This window comes from Eumetopias jubatus, unplaced genomic scaffold (assembly GCF_037043125.1).
Source record: "Eumetopias jubatus isolate StellerSeaLion01/CBP00866 unplaced genomic scaffold, mEumJub1_p1.0 scaffold_9, whole genome shotgun sequence".
In the NCBI taxonomy this organism is placed as follows: domain Eukaryota; kingdom Metazoa; phylum Chordata; class Mammalia; order Carnivora; family Otariidae; genus Eumetopias; species Eumetopias jubatus.
Window position 1 is genome coordinate 20,896,284 of NW_028274815.1, and position 19,658 is coordinate 20,915,941.

At 42.1% G+C, this 19,658-nt stretch overlaps 1 protein-coding gene across 8 annotated transcripts in view; it reads right to left on the reverse strand.

The window, feature by feature from the left end:
- DTNB (dystrobrevin beta) overlaps positions 1-19,658 on the reverse strand; it is a 217,723-nt gene that overhangs the window by 130,182 nt on the left and 67,883 nt on the right. For all 8 annotated transcript variants that reach the window (XM_028099502.2, XM_088026349.1, XM_088026351.1 and 5 more), the window contains exon 8: positions 17,660-17,826. In XM_028099502.2, the coding sequence (XP_027955303.1) occupies positions 17,660-17,826 (167 nt within the window). The remainder of the gene's footprint in view (positions 1-17,659; positions 17,827-19,658) is intronic.

Sequence of the window (19,658 nt, forward strand, 5' to 3'; positions counted from 1 at the left end):
CTTGATCTTATCAATCTCTTAAGTGTCGGGTGGGCATAAAATGAACATGTCCGTGATCAAAAATGGTTTAAAAACTGGAACGAGTGGGAAATGTCAACTTTTAGAAAGTTCTTTAACGAACACTGAGGTATAAAGGCTAATAACATACTGAGGACTTAGGATATAATGGAATATACAAATGAGCAGACTCGCAATGGCAGGGTAAGCTGAAAGGGGCGTTCAGTGTGCCACCGTAGAGCATGGGCAGATATCTACATCAGCCTGGGGGACCAGGGAGAGAGGCAACAGCTAAGCAGAATTATAGAGGCTCTACAGAAGGTGGCAAGGCAAAGTTGGGAGCATGGGGAGTAGAGGAGGAAAAGGCAGCCTGAACAACACACTCAAAGACAGAAAGATAAGAAAACACGGTGGGAACATGCACCTACAAATAGTTCGGTACTGTGGGGGGCTGCCTGTGAGTCAAGGATATAAATAAAAGTCCCAGACCAAAGACATAACTGTAAAGGCTTTCAAAACCTTACTCGATAAAAGAGAACTTCAGTGTGTAATAAATCATCTGGTTTACAAGTATACATTGAGCAGAGCTCCGGCTCAAAAGCAAGGACAGGTTGTGTGACAGGACAGAACAAGGAGGTGCGACCAATACTTCGGGTTTTGGCAAACAAAGGGTCTAGTCAGCTAAAACAAAAAGGAGCGGAGCAAGGAGTCCTGTAGACAGAGACTGACAGACAGAGTCCCAAGAAAGAGAGGCTGCAGGTGGGAAAACCAAGAAGACCTGCTGTGTGCATCTGTGCATAGCCCCGCTTTCCGGCGCCTGGAATGGAATAGGTACTAGAAATGTTTTGGGGGAATTACCAGGGCAGAGAGCTCTTTAACTGGCTTAGATCACCAACTGTGTGACTACACCTGGGTAACCAATATCTGCAAAGGTCGTCACAAATACGGCCACAGGTCAAGGCAGGAGGAGAGCCAGGAGTCAACGAACACCATCCATGATACAAACACAGCAAAGTCAGGAAATAAAGACTACCACCACTATTACTTAGCACTGCTCTGAAACAGAGTTTCCCAAACTTGCCTGAAGATTTAAAAAAAAAAAAAAATTTCCTGGGGTATTTGTTTTAAAAATAAAACAAAACAAAGCAGATTCCTCTGCCTCAACCTAGTACAAAGATAAAATTCCCAGGGGTAGAGACTTGGTATTTTGTAAATGTAATAAACTGCCCAGTTGATTCTTTTCAGGCAAATTTAGGAAATGCTACTCTAGAAGTTCCTACCAACACAAAGAGGTTAAAAAAAAAAAATTTGTAACTATCGGGAAATTACTAAGTTACTATTTCCTATAGGTGATACAGGTATCTACTTAGAAGTCCAAGAAAGTTGACTGAAAAATCATTAGAATTATGTATTGACAGAAAGGCCAGTGAGACTTCCAGATGGAAATGCCCATTAGACCACTGAATAGAGGAGTCTTAACCAGGATAAGAAGCCTGGGCTGGAAGTAAGAGTTGCAGAAATCCATCCATGTCCAGGGGATCATTTAAAAACCTGGAATTGTGTGAAAACATTCAGCGGGAGGGCACCAAAAGAGAAGAAAACACAGCTCAGGAGAGATGCCCGGGAACACAGTATCAGTTTATCAGAGGTAGTAAAAGGTTTCATCACTAACACATGAACATTCCATCACTGCACGTGTTGTAGTCACTAAATGGAGAGAAAAAGTAATGAATATACAATCCACATGTATTAAACTTCTTTAGAGAAAACAGTTCTACCCTAAAGCTGCACCACTAGACCTCAGAAAGCACCAGTTTATACAGGCAATTCCTGATATATGTGAGTTAATATAGAAAAAAGCAATTCACATCGCAGGATCATATGGATCCCTATAACCCTCTCCACACATGGAAGTAGGGTACGTGTTCTCCAGCTCAGCTCTGGCGGCCACCTGTAAGAATCAGAAAAGATCTCAAGTGGGAGAAAGCGCTGCAGGGGAGTCAGGACTGTGGGAGGAAACTGCTCATCTAAAGTGTTGTTTGGGTTAAGTCATATATTTCTCTGCAATGGAAAACCTCCCTGTCATGTCTTCGCTCTAAGAATAATCAAGCTGGATGGAAAAAATGCCTTATTGTTCATAAACTATACACCAATACTTTCTTTGATAAGCATCCATCTTTTTAAACAGCTGGGTCCATTTCAAATGTTCTGCTTTCAAACTCAGCACTTTTGCAGCTGTAAATGGATTTAAGAATAAATAGTACATCCAAATACCATAGTAGAGTGGGGGCAATGTTCAGATGCTGAAAAAAGCAATATTTAAAACTCCCGATCAACCTACTGAAAATGCTGATAACTGTTATCAGGATATCTCCAGCCTTTTCCTTCTCTCTCTCAGATGGCACCACAAAGTCCACAGTTTCAGAGGGAGCACCTTGGCCAGCGAAGCAGTCAGTCTGTCAGTCAGAACTTCAGGGCCCTTCCCTCCCAGGCCTTCATACCACAGCGACAGGAGGCAAGACAGGCACAGGGCTCTGTGCATGCCTGGGAAGACCTGTCCCAACTCACGCTGCTGGCGGCAGCACCATGGTCTGCACTGGACACTACTGGGACTCGTTCCAGCACAACCTCTGTCCTAAGGTTATCACACCATGCTTGTTTCATCAGAAATCCAAGACTCCCACTTGGATGCTCACTCCCATAAGGCCTTGAATACCCTCCCACGGCCCCATCTCTCACTGATCCTCAACTCTCATTCTACTTGTCTTCACAGTCCACACCCCCATCCCCCTTCTCTGGCAGAAAATCCTCTTCTCTGAGTGTTACCTCACCTTCTTGCCCCGGAGGAAACCTGGCTTTCTCCGACGGCTCAGCTGCCCCTGCAGCCATTCAAGAGGCAGCTGCTTTCTCTCTCATACCCTCAAACTGATCTTCTCCTAGACTCTCACTGCCACTCTCACATCATTCTCCCTTTTCCTTAAAACCCCAGTTCTGAATTTCACATAACCAGACCAAAACGCTACATATCTGTCTGTAGTGGAGTCCAACATGACACCGGCCATAATTCCTGTTGATTCCAACATCCACATAGCTGACCGTTCCCATATACTAGTTATAGTGGGGTGAATGGTGTGGACCCCAAAGATATGTCCACATCCTGATCTCTGGAACCTGAGAATATTGCCAATATGGCAAAAAGGGTGAATATTACCTTCTATGGCAAAACACGATTAAGTTAAGGACCTTGAGACAAAGAGTTTATCCTGAATTATCTGGGTGGGCCCAAATGCAACTACCTGTCTCCTCATAAAATAGACACACAAAGGAGAAGAGAAAGAAGAGGAAGAGGCGATGTGACCACGGAGGCAGTCCCTGTGGGGATGCAGCCACAAGTCAAGAAATGCCAACAGCCACCAGAAGCGAGAGGAGGCAGAGAATGGTGTGACGGTTAATTTCACATCAACTTGCTGGGCTACTGGATGCCCAGATATTTGGTCAGACATTATTTTGGGGGTTCCTGTGAGGGTGTTTTTAGTTAGAGGAGATTAACATAGAAATTGGCAGACCAAGTAAAGCACACTCCCCTCCCTCATGCGAGTGGGCTTCATCCAATTAGTCGGAGACCTGAGCAGAACACAAAGGCTGACCCTCGCGCAGATAAGAAAGAATTCCTCTGGCCTGACTGCCTATGAACTAGGATGCTGGCTTTTTCCTGCCTTCCGACTTGAATGGAAACATCTGCTCTTCCTGGGTCTGGAGGCCCAGACCAGAACGACACCCTCGGTTCTCCAGGTTCCCAAGCTGTCAGACCGAAATTGGCACTACACCATCGGCTCTCCTGGAGCTCCAGCTGGCTGACTCATCCTGCATACCTCAAGACTTGTCAGCCTCCATTACTGCGTGAACCAATTCCTTATAATAAATCTCCTTATATAGAAATATATATGTATCAATACACGTAATACGTACACAGGTTCTGTTTCTCTGGAGACCTCTAATACAAACGGATTCTCCCCTAGAGTCTCCACAGGGAGTGTGGTCCTGCTGACATCTTGACTTCAAATCTGTGGTGTCCAGAACTTCTGCTTTAAGTCACCAAGTCTGTAGTAATTTGTTCTGGCAGCTCTAGGCAACTTACTTAGACACTGGTCTTCCTTGAACTCACCTTCAACCACCTTTCCCCTCCTCGATATCAGCCACCAGCCTCACAAGTCATATCCTGGAACATTTTACTGCCAGTGACTGTACATCATCGAAAATCTCGATTGCAAGCACCCCACTCTCATACAAACTTCTGTCCGTCTAGCTCACTCCTTCAAGGACCTACCTCCAGCAATACTTCAGGGCCAGCAGGTCCGATTCTCCACTGAGCCTACCACCTTCCCCCAGTCCCCTGTACCCCTCAAGGCCTCATTTCTCCTTTAATCAACCTACACTCCATGGCCCACTGTTGTATTCATTTCTTTGCATATTCTCCAACCCCAGCCCCCGCCAGCTCTCTTCCTTTGTCATACTCTCTGTCGAAATCCCAACTTCATCCGCTCTGCTCCTCTACCCTCTACACACTGGGGAAGTAAATACCCGACTACGCTGACTGGTCGGACTTTGAATGTATAACCACCAACCTCAAGTTAGGCATTCCAATCTCAAGTTTAAATGTCGCTTCTTCAAAAAAGCTTTTCCTGACCAAGTTAAAAAAAAAAAAAAACACCTTTATTGAGATATAATTTACCTACCATTAAATTCACCCTTTTCACATTACAATTCAGTGGTTTTTAGCATACTGAAAGAGTTGTACGACCATAACTATTATCTCATTTCAGAACATTTTTTTCACCCCGGAAAGCAGCCTGATACTCACCGGCAGTCACACCCCATCTCTCCCATCCCCTCAGCCCTTGGCCCCCACAAATCTGCTGTCTCTTTGCATTTGCCTATTCTGGACATTTCATATGAACGGAGTCTTACAATAGGTGACATTTTGTGTCTGGCTTCTTTTACTTGGCATAGTTTCAAGGTTCATCCATGTTTTAGCATGTTGCAGTACTTCATTTCCTTTTCTTGTCTAGTAATATTCCACTATATTGACATACATTGTGCTTATCTATTCGTCAGTCGACCAATACTTGGGTTATTTCCACTGTTTAGCTATTTTGAATAATGTTGCTATGAACACTCACATACAAGTTTTTGTGTGCACATGTATTTTCAATTCCCAAAGGAGAATTCTCAATTCTCACCTGGGAGTGCCGGACCACATTGTAACTCTGTTTAACATTCTGAGGAACTACTAGACTGTTTTTCCACAGTGGAAAAATTTTACATTCCTACCAGCAGTGTACCGGGGTTCCTGTTTCTTCACATTCTCGTTACCACTAGTTATTGTCAATCTTTTCTTATTTTAACCATCATAGTGGGTATGAAGGGGCATCTCATGGTGGCTTTGATTAGACACTTCCCTAATGACTAATGGCATTGAGCATCTTTTCAACGTGCTTATTGGCCATTTATGTATCTTCTTTGGTCAAATGTCTATTCAGATCCTTTACCCATTTTCCCCCTAAAGTCAACTTACTTTTTTTTTTTTTTTTCACTGTAAAACCCCGTGACGGAAAACTGACCATCTCAACCATTACTTACTCCAGTGGTGTTAAGTATATTCACACTGTTGCGAAACAGATCTCCCAAACTTGCTCGTCTTGCAAATCTGAAACTCTGTACTGATTACACAATTCTCATTCTTTCCCCCACCCCCAGCTCCTGGTTACCACCACTCTACTTTCCCTTTGCTCATGTTTAAATTGGGTTATTTGGTGGTTTTTGTTGAGTTGTAAGAGTTCTTTATAATTCTGGATACAAGTCCCTTATCAGATATATGATTTGCAAGTATTTCCTCCTTTTCAGTAAATTGCCTTTTTACTGTCTTGATGGTGTTCTTTGAAGCATCAACTTTTTAATTTCGATGAAGTTCAATTATCTATTATTTGTCTGTTGCTCGTGCTTTTAGTATCACATCTAGGAAGGTACAGCATACCCCAAGGTCACAAAAATCTATGCCTATGTTTTGTTCTAAGAGTTTCTTAGTTTTAGCTCTTATATTTAGGTCTATAACCCACTTTGAGTTAATTTTTTATACTGTATAAGGTAAGAGTCCAGTTTTATTCTTTTGCATGTAAATATCCAGTTGTCCCAGCACCATATTTTGAAAAGATTATTCTTCCCCTCCTGAATAGTCCTGTCACCCTTGTTGAAAATCTGTCAACAACAAATGTAAGGGCTTATTTTTGGACTCTCAATTCTGTTCCATTAATCTATCTATACATTTAACCTCATGCAAGTACTACACTGTCTTGATTACTGTTTTATTACTGAGATAACCTTAAAAGTCAGGAAGTGTGAATTATCCAACTGTGTTCTTCTTTTTCAAGATTGTTTTAGCTATTCTGAGTCCCCTGCATATCCATATGAGTTTTAGTATCAGCTTATGGGATTATGAAAAAAAGCAGCTGAGATTCTCATGGAAATTGCATTGACTCTGTAGATAAATTTAGGGAGTACTGTCATCTTAACAATATTAAGTCTTTCAATCTATTAATGTGTAGATTTTTCTATTTACTTAGGTTTTCTTTAATTACTTTCAATGATGTTTTATAGTTTTCACTGTACACCTGCTATGTAGCAGGTACCGAATAAGAATTTGTTGAATAAATATAAATGAGTAAGTGAACTCAGCAGCAGAAAGTTAAGGGAGTTCCCTTCTAACGGCTTTTGTTTTCTCTGTGTAGTAAGAAAGGAGGTCAGCCTTTGAAAGAGAGGGAAGAGTGGGGGTAGATGGTTATTTTTAAATGGAAATTTTATTCTATACAACTTTAATTGACCACTGTAAAAACTGGAAAAGCAAGGTGATCAGAGAACAGGATTGCAGTGCTGAGAGTCACTATGAAGTTGGTGATCATGAGTTTATGGTAATACTAGTCTGCCCTTTTGTATGGCTTTCTCCAGAAATACTTAAGAGAAAGCAGACAGATTAATTCATCCATGAATTTAGTTGACAGATGGATTAAAAAAAAAAGTCACAGGACAATGGAGTTTATGGTACAGGAAAGAAGCACCATATCTAAAACGATAAGGAGAAAAGAAAGACAAAGAGAGGACTGAGAAAGCAGACAAGTCAATGGAGGAGAGACTGGAGGAAAATAAGGGATGGTCTTAGTGAGAGAGTAGTTGAACAAGTCAGCTGGAATGACAACACAGAATGGGGCGTCTAAATCAGTGGTTCTGAAGTAGAGCAGTTAGAGGTGATGAGAGGGTCCAGGGTGTACATGGGGAAGTGGATGTCTGAGGCTCGGAAGAGAAGACTGTCAGAGTCCAGGAAGTCAAGAAACTGTGTGGCCAGCGTCTTGAAAGGACTAACTCTCTAGATACTGAAATCACCCAAGAAGTGACCACAATTCTGGTACCAACCCATCCTGGAGTGAAGGGAAATGACAAGAGAACTGCAATCAGCAAAGAAGAAGGAGGGTAGAGCTAAAATGGCACGAGCCTCAAGAGAATGTCTTGCTTATTGTTGTTGTTGTTGTTTAATCCTGGAGATTCGGGCTGTAATGGTCTAGAAGCGGCAAGGTAGAAAACGAGGAAGACAATGCCCAGGATGAGTAGTACGTGCAGAATTCTAAGTTGACTCTCAGTAACACTTGTCCTCAGAGAATCCTTTCCCCTTTGAATGTAGTTGGAATCTGTGAAGACGATTAACTCTATCACCCCTCTGATTATGTTATAGGGCAAAAGGGAGACTACCCTGATGGGCTTGGTCTCATGAGGTGAGCCCTTTAAAAGCAGCATTTTTTCCTGGGAGTTGCAGAAGAGGAAGTCAGAGAGATGTGCTCCAACTGGCCTGGAAGAAAGCAAATGTCCATTTTGTAAACTGCCTCTGGGGGCCACATGGCAGGGAACTGCAGGTGACCTCTGGAAACAGAGTCCTCCCTGGCTGGAAGCTAGCAGGAAAATGGGGACCTCGATACCACACCTGCAATAAAATGAATTCAGCCAACCAGTGAGCTGGCAAGAGGACCCCCCCCAACCCAGATGATAACTACAATCTCGAATGACACCCTGAAGTCAGCCCAGTAAGACCCAGAACACAGAATCCAGTCATGCCATTGCCTGGGCCTCTGACACACAGAAACGGAAATAACAAATCTCTGTTGTTTTAAGCTGCTAACGCTGTGATAATTTATTACTCAGTAATAGAACACTAAAACAGTGTCCATAAACAGTTTACCCAGGAAATCCCAGTTTATGCATGCTGTCCCTCCCTGCATAAAGAATAGGGCCTCTTTTACTCTCAAGTAAGTCTGTCGTATATGATAAATTATATAGCCACCCTCACAATAATTTCACCTCCCAATCCCCAAAAACACATATATGTGGGAGAATAAATAGCTACCAACTGAAAGGGTGCAGGAGAAGGGGCGCTCCTAACAGACAGCCAAACTGCAAGGAAGACGGGGGTAAAAGAAATGCTTAAGAAGCAGTACAAGTGAGGGTAGCCTGCTGCCTAAGGAGCAGAAGTTGTAAAAGCACTTGAGATGTGGAGGACTGAAGACTGCAGGAAGGATGGGGGGGTGGAGGGGAGCAATGAGTCACCAACAGATGGAGATGGGAATGGTGGTGTCAGCAAGACGGTGAGGGCGGATGGTGGTTAATGAAAACAGAGGTGGGACCCATAGTGGACACAGTCTCAGCAGCTCCTCCGAGTGTGGGGCATTGGGCTACAGATCCAGTTTGTAGATTCTCTGTGGGACGTCTTCATGTATTTGTCTTGCCTTGTGCTATAACTTGCCACAAGTGGGGATACTGCCTTATGCCTTTAAAAAACGTCCTCCTAAAAAGGAACCCTCATGCACTGTTGGTGAGAGATGAGCTGGTGTAGCCATTGTGGAAAATGGTACGGAGGTTCCACAACAAATTAAAAATAAAATTCCTACATGATCCAATAATTCCACTACCAGGTATTTACCCACAGAAAACAAAAACACTAATTCAAAAAGATATATGCACCCCTATGTTTACTGAAACATTATTTGCAATAGTCCAATTTTGGAAGCAACCCACGTGTCCATCAATAGATGAATGGATAAAGAGTGTGTGGTATACATATGATAGAATGTTACTCAACCATAAAAAAAAGAATGAAATCCTGCCATTTGCAACAATGTGGATGGACCTAGGGAGTATTATGCCAAGTAAAATGTGTGAATCAGCGAAAGACAAATACTGTATGATTTCATTCATATTTGGAATTTAAGAAACAGAACAAATGAACAAAGGGAAAAAAAGAGACAAACCAAATACAGACTCTTAACTCTAGAGAACAAACTGATGATTACCAGAGGGGAGGTGGGTGGGGGAGGGGTAAAACAGGTGAAGGGGATTAAGAGCACACTTAATGAAGAACACTGAGTAAGGTATAAAGTTGTTGAATCACTATATTGTACACCTGAAACTAATATAACACTGTACATTAATTATACTTGAATTTTAAAAATTAAAAATTTTTTTAAATCCTCCTGCCTAGTTTTACACTATATGTACAAAGTAGTTAAATTATGACGTGACTATTTGAACCGGGGCAGAAGCATGACCAAGAAGCATACTTTTTTCTCACTGAATACATATTCTCTCAAAATTCTAGAGATGTGAGGAGAGGTGTGCTAGTCACATGAGAATTAAATACTGCTTCTGACAAGGACAGGTCAACAACAAATCTTAATTGGTCCAGGTCTATGACAACAAAATTTGCTCTGAACCCTTAAGGTAAATTATTTAATATCACTAATGCCCAAATAAGTATGCTAGACATATGTGTGTTGCCTGTTAATATTTTTTAAAAAGAAGCAATAATATTAACAGAGATTGTTAAACAAATCCAAATACTTCCTCATTTATAGATTCTGAAGAACAAGATAAGTAACTTTGTTCAGAGATAGAGCCTGCCCTCTGCTGGGAAGAAAGGTGAAATTTCCATATAGTCCATATTACATAACTGCCTCTACTAAGCCCCTCAACTAACAAATAGTAGCCGTGTTACAAGTGTATTTTGTATAAACACACACACAGCCTTCCTGCCAAGTGGAGATCAAATTTTTCTTGGTAAAGTGAAGCCCAGGGTAAGCAGAGATCTGAAGGTCAGGCAGAGGGGAGGGCAGGAAATGGCTTCTTTCTAGCCTTGCACAGCCAGAAAGTGTTACGAGTTTCTGTCTGGGGAAATGGAAAAAGTTCCAGATGGATGGTGGTGATGACTGCACAACAATATGAATGTGCTTAACGCCAGTGAACTGGACACCTAAAAAGAAGTAAAATGTAAATTTTATGTTATATATATTTCACACTAATTGAAAGAAGGTGAGAGATATGAGAGACGGAGGCGGCGGCGGCGAAGGAGGAGGAGGAAAAATGCGTAAAATATATCAGAAAAGCATGTATGCCCCATGTATGCCCCGACCAAGGAAAATGAAGGCCAGGGTTAAGATCATTTAACAGTGATTAAAAACAACAGCAACACTATATCCGAAATACTTTAAAAAGAATCATCCTCCAAATCTGAATATGGGAATATGAGAAAAAAAATCCCAGTAAATATCATACATAGTTGTTTTAACAAAGTGCTCTTTTAAAAAGTGTAACTTAGGGCACCTGGGTGGCTCAGTTGGTTAAGCGACTGCCTTCGGCTCAGGTCATGATCCTGGAGTCCCAGGATCGAGTCCCACATCAGGCTCCCTGCTGAGCAGGGAGCCTGCTTCTCCCTCTGACCCTCCCCCCTCTCATGTGCTCTCTCTCTCTCTCATTCTCTCTCCCAAATAAATAAATAAATAAATAAAAAGTGTAACTTAGTAGAAAAACATGATAGATAGTTTCTCTGGGTGAATTAACCATTTAAACAGAAAGCCTTGTTCAGATCATAGGGCTTTCTCCTCAGTGTGGCCGACTGGATGCATGACTGGATATACTCATTCGTATGTTCTTTCATTCATCTACTTAACAAACACTTACTGAAGATTAACTATATGCCAGGAATTATTCCCAAACATAACTGCACCATCCCACTCACCACACCACACGTGCGCCTTCAGATGGGCCTTTACGGCCACCACCGCCCCCCAGCATCCTCTCCCTCCCCCCAGCTGGACTGGCCCTAGTGCCTCGATGCTGTAACCAGCACAATCTGGCAGAACGTGACTGCATGACTTCCACAGCTCAGGCAGGAAAGGCCTTACAGCTTTCCCCTAACACTCCTGGAACACTGGCTTTCCAGATGCTTCCTCCAGGGACGCTGTCTCTGAACACACAGCCGCCATGCTGTGGAATGCACAGGCCACATTCAGGCCATAGGCCACACACAGGTGGCTCCAGCATACCACCTGGTGGAGCCCAGCCTTCTAGCCCTCCCCAGGCAGACGCCAGACACACGAATGAAGAAGCCTCCAGTCATTCAAGCCACCCACCCTGCCTGGTATTTCAGAAATCCAGCAGAGGCTCCAGAAGTCATGCAGCAGGGACAACCCAGCCCCTCTGCCCTGTCCAAACTCCTGACACCAAAGCCGTGAGCCTAACAAAATGGTTGTTTTCAGTCCCTAGTTTTGGAGACGCTTATTTTGCAGCAACAATAACTGAAACACTGTACACCGCAGGCCTCCTGGTGGCAAGGTTACTAGGACTACGACCCGGGAACCTCAGAGAAGATGTTGAATATATCCTTGCAAACTAGAATGTAAAAATCAATAGCGATTACAAGGCCCACTGCCTTGCTTCCATGTGGAGGACCCCCCCGGGTCCCTCTCTGCCCCTCATTCTTCTGACCAGCCTGGCTGGTCCGAGGGAAGGCATGAACATGTCGGCTCAGCCATTTCCCCTCCCTTGTTTCCTGGTATCTGCAGGCACCACACAAAGCACACATTCTCCTCTGCACCCTCAGCCTTGAGCTTCCAACTCTGCTCCCTGCTGGAAGGGCCAGCACTAGGGTGGGCTGTATTTAATTCAGGGGCCACTGGCAAGTCCATTACTTCCTCACAGGTAAAACCACCTCCTTGAACAGACTGCCATCTGCCTAACTCCCGGGAGGCTGCAGTTGTGAGTGGGAAAAGCAAAGTGGGATTAATCAGGTCTCCTAAAATCCCACTAAGAGCAACTATCAGAAAACAGTGTTAGATAGATCACTTCGGACAGGTTTTGTCCCCACTGCTCTTGCAAGATGACCCCCACATTGTTAGATGAGGGGCCACTTCTCAGTCTTCTCACTGGACTGTCTGTCACAGCCCTGGACACAGATTGATCACTCCCTCCTCCTCCAAACACTCTTCACACGCTTCCAGGAGAGCTTCTCCCCCTGCGTCACTGTTTGCAGGTTCTTCTCCCCAATCTCTTAATGATGACCCCTGACGTAGTTCTCATTCCTCTTCTTTCTTCTCTGCTCTCTCTCCACTCACTCACTCGGGGGGACCATCCAGTCTCATGGCTTTCAGTATCATCCACTTGCCAAGGACCCCCAAGCTGATTTCTCTCTCAGACTTCCTTCTTGATGTCTAGACTCATGTGCCAGGGCGTATTCAACAAGTCCATATGGATATCTAGTAAGCCCCTTAAATTCTGAACTGAATTTCCACAGTGAACTCTCAATCCTCACCTCTATGTGTGCTCTATCCACAGCTGTCCCATCTCAGTTGATGACAATTCCATCCTTCTAGTTGTTTAGGACAAATTCTTCACTCCTGTCCTCTCCCAAGCCACATCCAACCCATCAGGCGATTTTTAAAGTACATCCTCGTTCCACCCTCGCCACCACCTGACTGCCACCATCCTACCGCATCTGGTTTTGATGACTGCAATCATTTCTCCTGAAATGGTCTCTCTGCTTCTATCTTTTCCTCCCACTTTACCCTTTACACGTTATCCAGCCTGATCATTTTGAAAGATAAATCAAGCCATACCATTCTTCTACTCAAAACCCTCTAAAGACTCCTCATTTCCCTAGAGCAAAGGCCAACATCCTTACAATGGCCAGCGCAGCCCTTGTGAGCGATCTGAGCTCCTCTCCTGTAGTCCTGCTCCTCCTGTTGACTCCACTCTGGGCGCACAGGCTTATCTGCTGTTCCCTGAACTCAGAAGCACACTCCTGCTCTCGGGCTCCATGCTGAAAACGCCTCCTCCTCCCCAGATGTCTGCTAGCAGACACCGAAGACACTGCTCAAATCTCACTTCCTCAACACAGCCTCTATGACCCGATACTCTGGATTCTGCTTTCTGATTTCCTGCTCATGTGCGAGTCCAGTGTAAATCGGATGAGGGGCTCTGATCCATCTACCAGATACCCATCTAAGGACATCTGCCTCTACTTGTTTCTTTGGAGATCCTTCCATGTGGCCAGTGCCTACCGGGAGTGAGAAGGGTAAAGAGAAGATGAGAGGGACACATCTGCTTAAAACAGCCTTGACCCAGAAGTAACACGGATCACTTGCAAATAAATTCTGCTGGTGAGAACTAGTCATATGGCCCCATCGGGCTGCAAGGAGGATGGGCTGTATCATCTAGGTATAGGTCCAGGAAGAGAAGGAAAACATGGATATTGGTAAGTAATTCTAATCATGAAATACCTTTTTCCTCCTCTTTCTACACATAAAACACACTCAAACCTCTCCCAAGAGAAAACCTGAGGTTCCATTTAGTCAGTGCATCTAAAGACAAGTCCAGGGCCTCTGGGTACATCGAAGCCTTCTTTAACAAGATGATGTGTAGCTCTTTATGATGCAAACTAGGAACAAACAGGGCAAATTATCTGCACCCACCCTCCCCAGTCCCACTACACAATGAAGGAACACGAGCAGGACGTTCTTCCTTATCCAATATCCTCCTTGGCACAGTGGGCTCTGGCATGCCCTCCCTAGGGGCTGTATAACCTTCACAACCCATCTCTTCCCAGAGCAAGGTCTGGGTCCTTAAAAAGTAGGTTTACAGCTCAAATAGTCAAGGGCTTGTTACATGCAGGCTCATGGTTCTTTTGCCAATATACAATTCCCTCAAAAACTTAGTAGGCCTTTGATCTATTTGTTTCCAGTCAGTTCCATGTGCCAGTAACCACACACAAAGTCCTTTCCTAGACATAATTCTCAAGCCTGATTTATGTCTTTGCCTCCATTCCTCTTGCTTTGAACTAACAGAGGCCACCTGGAGGCCATATGAAACAACAGGTCAGCAGTTTCCAACTTTGGCTGCATGAGAGAATCACTTGGGGGAACTTTTAAAAACTGCCTTATCTAGGTTGCATATACCTTTGACCCATTAAATCAGAAGCTACATAGGTGAGAACAAGGTGATTCTGAGGAACAGCCAAGAACAAGAATTCATGCCCTTATCTGATCTTTGCCATAGGACTAAGCTACCTTTCTTTGATTGAGAAAGTTCCCTAGGCCTTTATTGCTCAAAGCCTTTCTCAACTCTTACCTATTGCGCTCCAGGGTCTATAAGCAATCTGTTTTTCCTGTCACTGCTCCAACTGTCAGAACTTTCTCTAGTCCCTTTCATTTTTTGCTTGAGAACTTGCTATTTCTTTCTTAAGCTCATCTCTTTCTCATCATACCTAAAAAAACAGCCAACACACACTCACACTCCAACCCTTTCCAACTTTTGACCTGGAGCTCAGGTGGCACGAAGTGTGCCTTCTAAGCTATCATGGATGACAAATTAACCCAACTGGTCACCACTGCATAACACGAGTTTCTGTCCTTCCCAACTCCAATATGAGTGTCCTCATCAGGGCTATTTGACTGCTAAGTCAATGACATAGATTTTAAGGTTTTTTTTTTTAACAGGACTCTACTTACAGTACCAACTACTATAGCAAAAACTAAAACCTCAGTAGCTTAACACAAAGTTTCTCTCTTGCTCCCATCAAAGTCAAGTAGGTTGGCAGAACACTCTTCTCCACCCATCATTCAAGGACCTAGTTTCCTTTCATTTGTGGTTTTATCCTCCTATGGGTCCTAATGAAATTCTCCCCAATAAGCTGGCAGAGAGAACAGAAGAGGCACTCAGCTATTAGTGGTCTTATTCTAGGAAGACACATACCACTCCAATCACATTTCACTGATAAGTGCTATTTACATGGTCCTTCTTAGATACGGGAAGGCTGAGAAATGTCGTCTAGATGTATGCCCAGCAAAAATAGGAAAACAGCGATGTCAGTGAGCCCTAATGACCTCTTTCATACCCCTTAAAATTTAAGCCCCACAGAGCAGGAATCTGATTTGTTCATAGATGTACCCTACGTGCCTGGCACCACACAGTAGGAGCTCAAATAATATGAATGAATAATAAATGCACAGAATGAATCACAGATACGATACCATATGGCATTTTTTCCCTAAAATATTTTAAAGTCAAATGAATGGATTGATGCCTAAAAGAATAAAAGAATTACACTGCTTGGTTACTTAGGTAAAACATTAAACAGAAACTTTTGGAAAAATCAAAGTAAACTTCCAAGCACCAATATAACACCTATCAAATCTACAATACAAATTCATATACAAACTTGTTAAATGCACACTAAATTTGTCTCTTGTGAACACAGAAAAATATTCATTCAAATACTAGTATAAACACAGTGGGCAATCTTCAAAGAAATTACTATTAAAGTGATTTACACATCTTTTTGTTAGTGGAAACTTCTTTACCCACATCAGTCCCAAAATTCACTCACATCTTCCTCAAAGAACAAGGGCACTGCACATACAGTTCTAATCTTGAAAACAAGTTATACACACACACACTGCTAAAAAACCTTATCAGTATGCATCAGTCACACATAATGCATATACTCATCAAAATTCAGAACTGATACCAGCTTCATGCCTATAATACTTGATTTTTTCTTGAAATCTTCAGTCACTATAACAATGAATGAAATTAAAAAAAAACAACAAAGCTAAAATAAAAATAACAAATGGGGATATGGCTTACTTCACAAGAATGTTGTGAGGATCAAGCAAAAATACAAGAATTCATTCGTAATTTCTGTACCTTCATTTATGTGTTTTAACTCAATGCCAAAATTCAAGAGTATATGAAACGCTGCTTTGTAAATCATAAAGCAATATTTAGCCACTTATCTTTTTTAAAAAAAATGTAAACGTCCCATTTCTTAAAAGGGCTACAAATTAGCTAAATGAGCAAGTTCAAACTATGAAGAACAAGTTCCTCACTCTTCCCCTCAACATTTAGAATGAGAATCATCAGAAGAAACATCCCAACGAATCCAATCTTTTTAAGTGGTAACAGAGCAGAGTTACCTCAGTGTTGAGAGTTAGACTCTAAAAAACAAGGGGAAAAACATTAACAAATCAATTAAGTGGAACACTTGCACTTTAAGAAAGGGAAAAGTAACAACTTGGAAATCTACAGATTATCTCTACTCAATGAAAAAGAGAAGAAACTACTACATTGTATTTTTTTTTCCATTGCTTGTTTAAAAATTTTAAATAATCACTCCTCAACCAAAACAGTACTGGAATTTACAACACAACAAAACCTAGGATAGGATGTTCCGTTTAATGAAATTTTATGGTTAAGTGTAACTGAAAACCTATCTGATTAAAAAAAAAATTATCTCTAACATGTCAGAGATGTAGGAAGTAAAGTGCACATGTGGGTTGAAATTTATTTTTTTTAAACCAATCCCTGATATGAACTTACTTGCCTTTTTTCTTGACTGAGTTTTAAGAAGGCTAACTAGAAAAAAAAAAAAAGAAAGAAAGAAAGAAAGAAACCCCTGGTAATTGAAGCTTTCTAATACTTAAAGTCCAGTAGGATAACCAAGGGTAAGAACCTAAATCCTGAATTATATGTATGACCCTACATATCGTTCTACCCTTTAGCAAACCAACCGACCAACCAACGAAAACTAAAGGGAAAAGTTTTTAAAACGACTTTTGGGAAATAAACGGATGGCATTTTAACAACTCTGAAAATAAACTGAGAAAAGGGAAGAAAAATGATTGATGCTAAGCTTGTTACATGATTTATAAACACCGCAGGAAAATAACACGTCCTGCACCCAAATACTGTTATTTAAAGGACTACTTTTGAAAGTAAGGACATCAATGTGGCAACTGTAAGATACAATATTTCCCCAACCTCAGAGAGATGAAAATTTAACTCCTTTATTTCATGCAGCTTTCTGTGCAACATATAAACCCTAGAGACATGAAAAAAATATGCTTGAGAAAAAGAACTTTAAGTCTTACTTAAAGCTCAGAGAGCAAGCCTGGGGGGATACCCCGCCGCACAATTCTAAAAGAAGACATTTCTCACTTACTTTTTCACTTCAACTGTAATATCCCCAACTCCTGCAACTTTAAAAATTCTCCTTTTAAAATCAAGTGATGAAAAGAAAGAAAAAGAAAGAAAGAAAGAAAGAAAGAAAGAAAAAGAAAACCAGGTGAAGAGGCACAAAGTATTTGCCGCCGTCATGGCCGTCATGGCCGTCAGCGCCAAGACCGGATTACCCGGCGTCCCCCGCTCGCGAGGCATCTACCCGGAAGCCGGCCCGGGGGGCGCCGCGGAGACAGAGTAACAGCGGAGAACCCTGGCTGGGGCACAGAGCAATTACCCAGGATGAGTGCTCCTTCATCTGGTGCTGGTTGCTGTGAGGGCCACTGGCATGGCCGCGCCAAAAGCAGTTTTGGCAGAGCTGGTAGTTGTGGCACTGCTGGCACCGGTACCGGAAGCCCATCATGCTCTCGCAGCGGCAGTAGGAGCACTCCACGGGGTGGAAGACTGCGGAAGCAGACAGCGGGGGCGGGGGAGGGAAAGAAGGCATTTTCATTTGGAGAAATAAAGTCAATACAGGGAAAACCAAACCTCACGTACACAAGCAAAGGTGAAAACAGAATTAGAAGCGAAAATTCTAAATTGTCTCCTAGTTAACGGAACCTGCCATTTACTAGAATAAAAAGGAAAGACAATAACCCTAACCCTAACCCTAACCCTAAAGATGAGAACAGTTTCTCAAGTTATTACATTATATTCCAATCCACCTGAGAAAACCAATTTCTTTTTTTTTAAATGAAAGTCATGTTTCTCAAAATTCAGATAAATATATAAGGAAAGAAGAGAGAGAAGCCTTCTCAGTCTAAAATTTATTTCCCAAACCTGTTGCTTTTTAAAGAGATGTATCATTGTTAGTTGTAGAGACATTTGTTTTGTTCCCTAACATGAGATCCCTGAGATCTCGGATGATGTACTCTGTGTCTCTGTTACCTGAAAATGGTATTTTACACAATACCTTCAACTGAAAGCCTTCAAACGTTGGCTGAATTAAAAGCTATCACACACCTGGGCATAAGTGGTTAACTGGTTTTAAAAAAAAAGTAAGGCTAGACATATTACCATGTTAGTTGTAGGTAAGAGTTCTAAGTAGCGGAACAGTAAAATAAAATACTCTAGGCCAACGAAGGGGCAGTGGTTGGGAGGAAGGGAAACTCAGAGACCTGTCCCTCTTTCCTCCACTCATACAGCCCCTTACCTAATGAAAAACTGCCAGATAGCAGTCAGGATTCAGAGAGATTGCTGGGATTCTCTTACAGCCTGAACGTAAGCTCACCGAGTGGGAAGTGGGCAATGCACTACTCTATATTACACATGGTTGTTTATACTTTTCAGAGTTGGTAGCATGGTTGTTCCCACTGGCAATTCAATTCTGAACACAAGAAATGGAAGTCGATGAGAAAGGGGCATATAGGATTCAAATCTTCATCTGAATAACTCTTTCAAATACTATGTATACAAATCCAATCTTATCTCAATAATAAGGATTTTTGGTCCTGTTTCCAAAAATGTACATTAACTAGGGCATCAAGGCTCAAAAAACAAAAATGAGCACTAGGTGAGGAAAACAATGTAAAAGAATCATTAAAGACTGTAAGAAAAGTAAAATCAGGAATGAGAATTCCAAAGGACATACTTCCTCTAAAAAATTCAAGCTTTTTGTCATCAAGATATTTCTAAGGAATAATGAAAGTGCTAATAAAAATCTGTGCTCCAAATTAAAACTATACAATCTAGGGGCGCCTGAGTGGCTCAGTTGGTTAAGCGTTTGTCTTCGGCTCAGGTCATGATCCGGGAGTCCTGGGATCAAGCCCCACGTCAGGCTCCCTGTTCATTGGAGAGTCTGCTTCTCTCTCTGACCCTCCCTGCTTCGTGCTCACTCGTTCTCTCTCTCTAATAAATAAAATCTTTAAAAAAATTTTTTTAATTAAAAACAATAAAACTACAATCTAGTAAAGTTCCGCCAAAGAACACTACTCCCAAATCAATCTGGAGCTCACATCAACATAGGCAACATCAGCATAACAGCATTTATAATTCAATTATTTTTGGTTAATATTAAATAATACATGTACATTAATATTAAATTATCAAGTATATTGATTATCTTGGTTGAACATGTATATCTGTGTGATTTCTCTCCTCTTCTACACCAGTCAAGAGCCACACATTAGACAGTATCATGGGTTGACCAGGTGGAAATGGAAAGAACCAGAATGTGCAGAGGATCATCAAGTGTACTGAGTCAATTATAAATAAGATCAAGTTTTGGTAAAAGCATT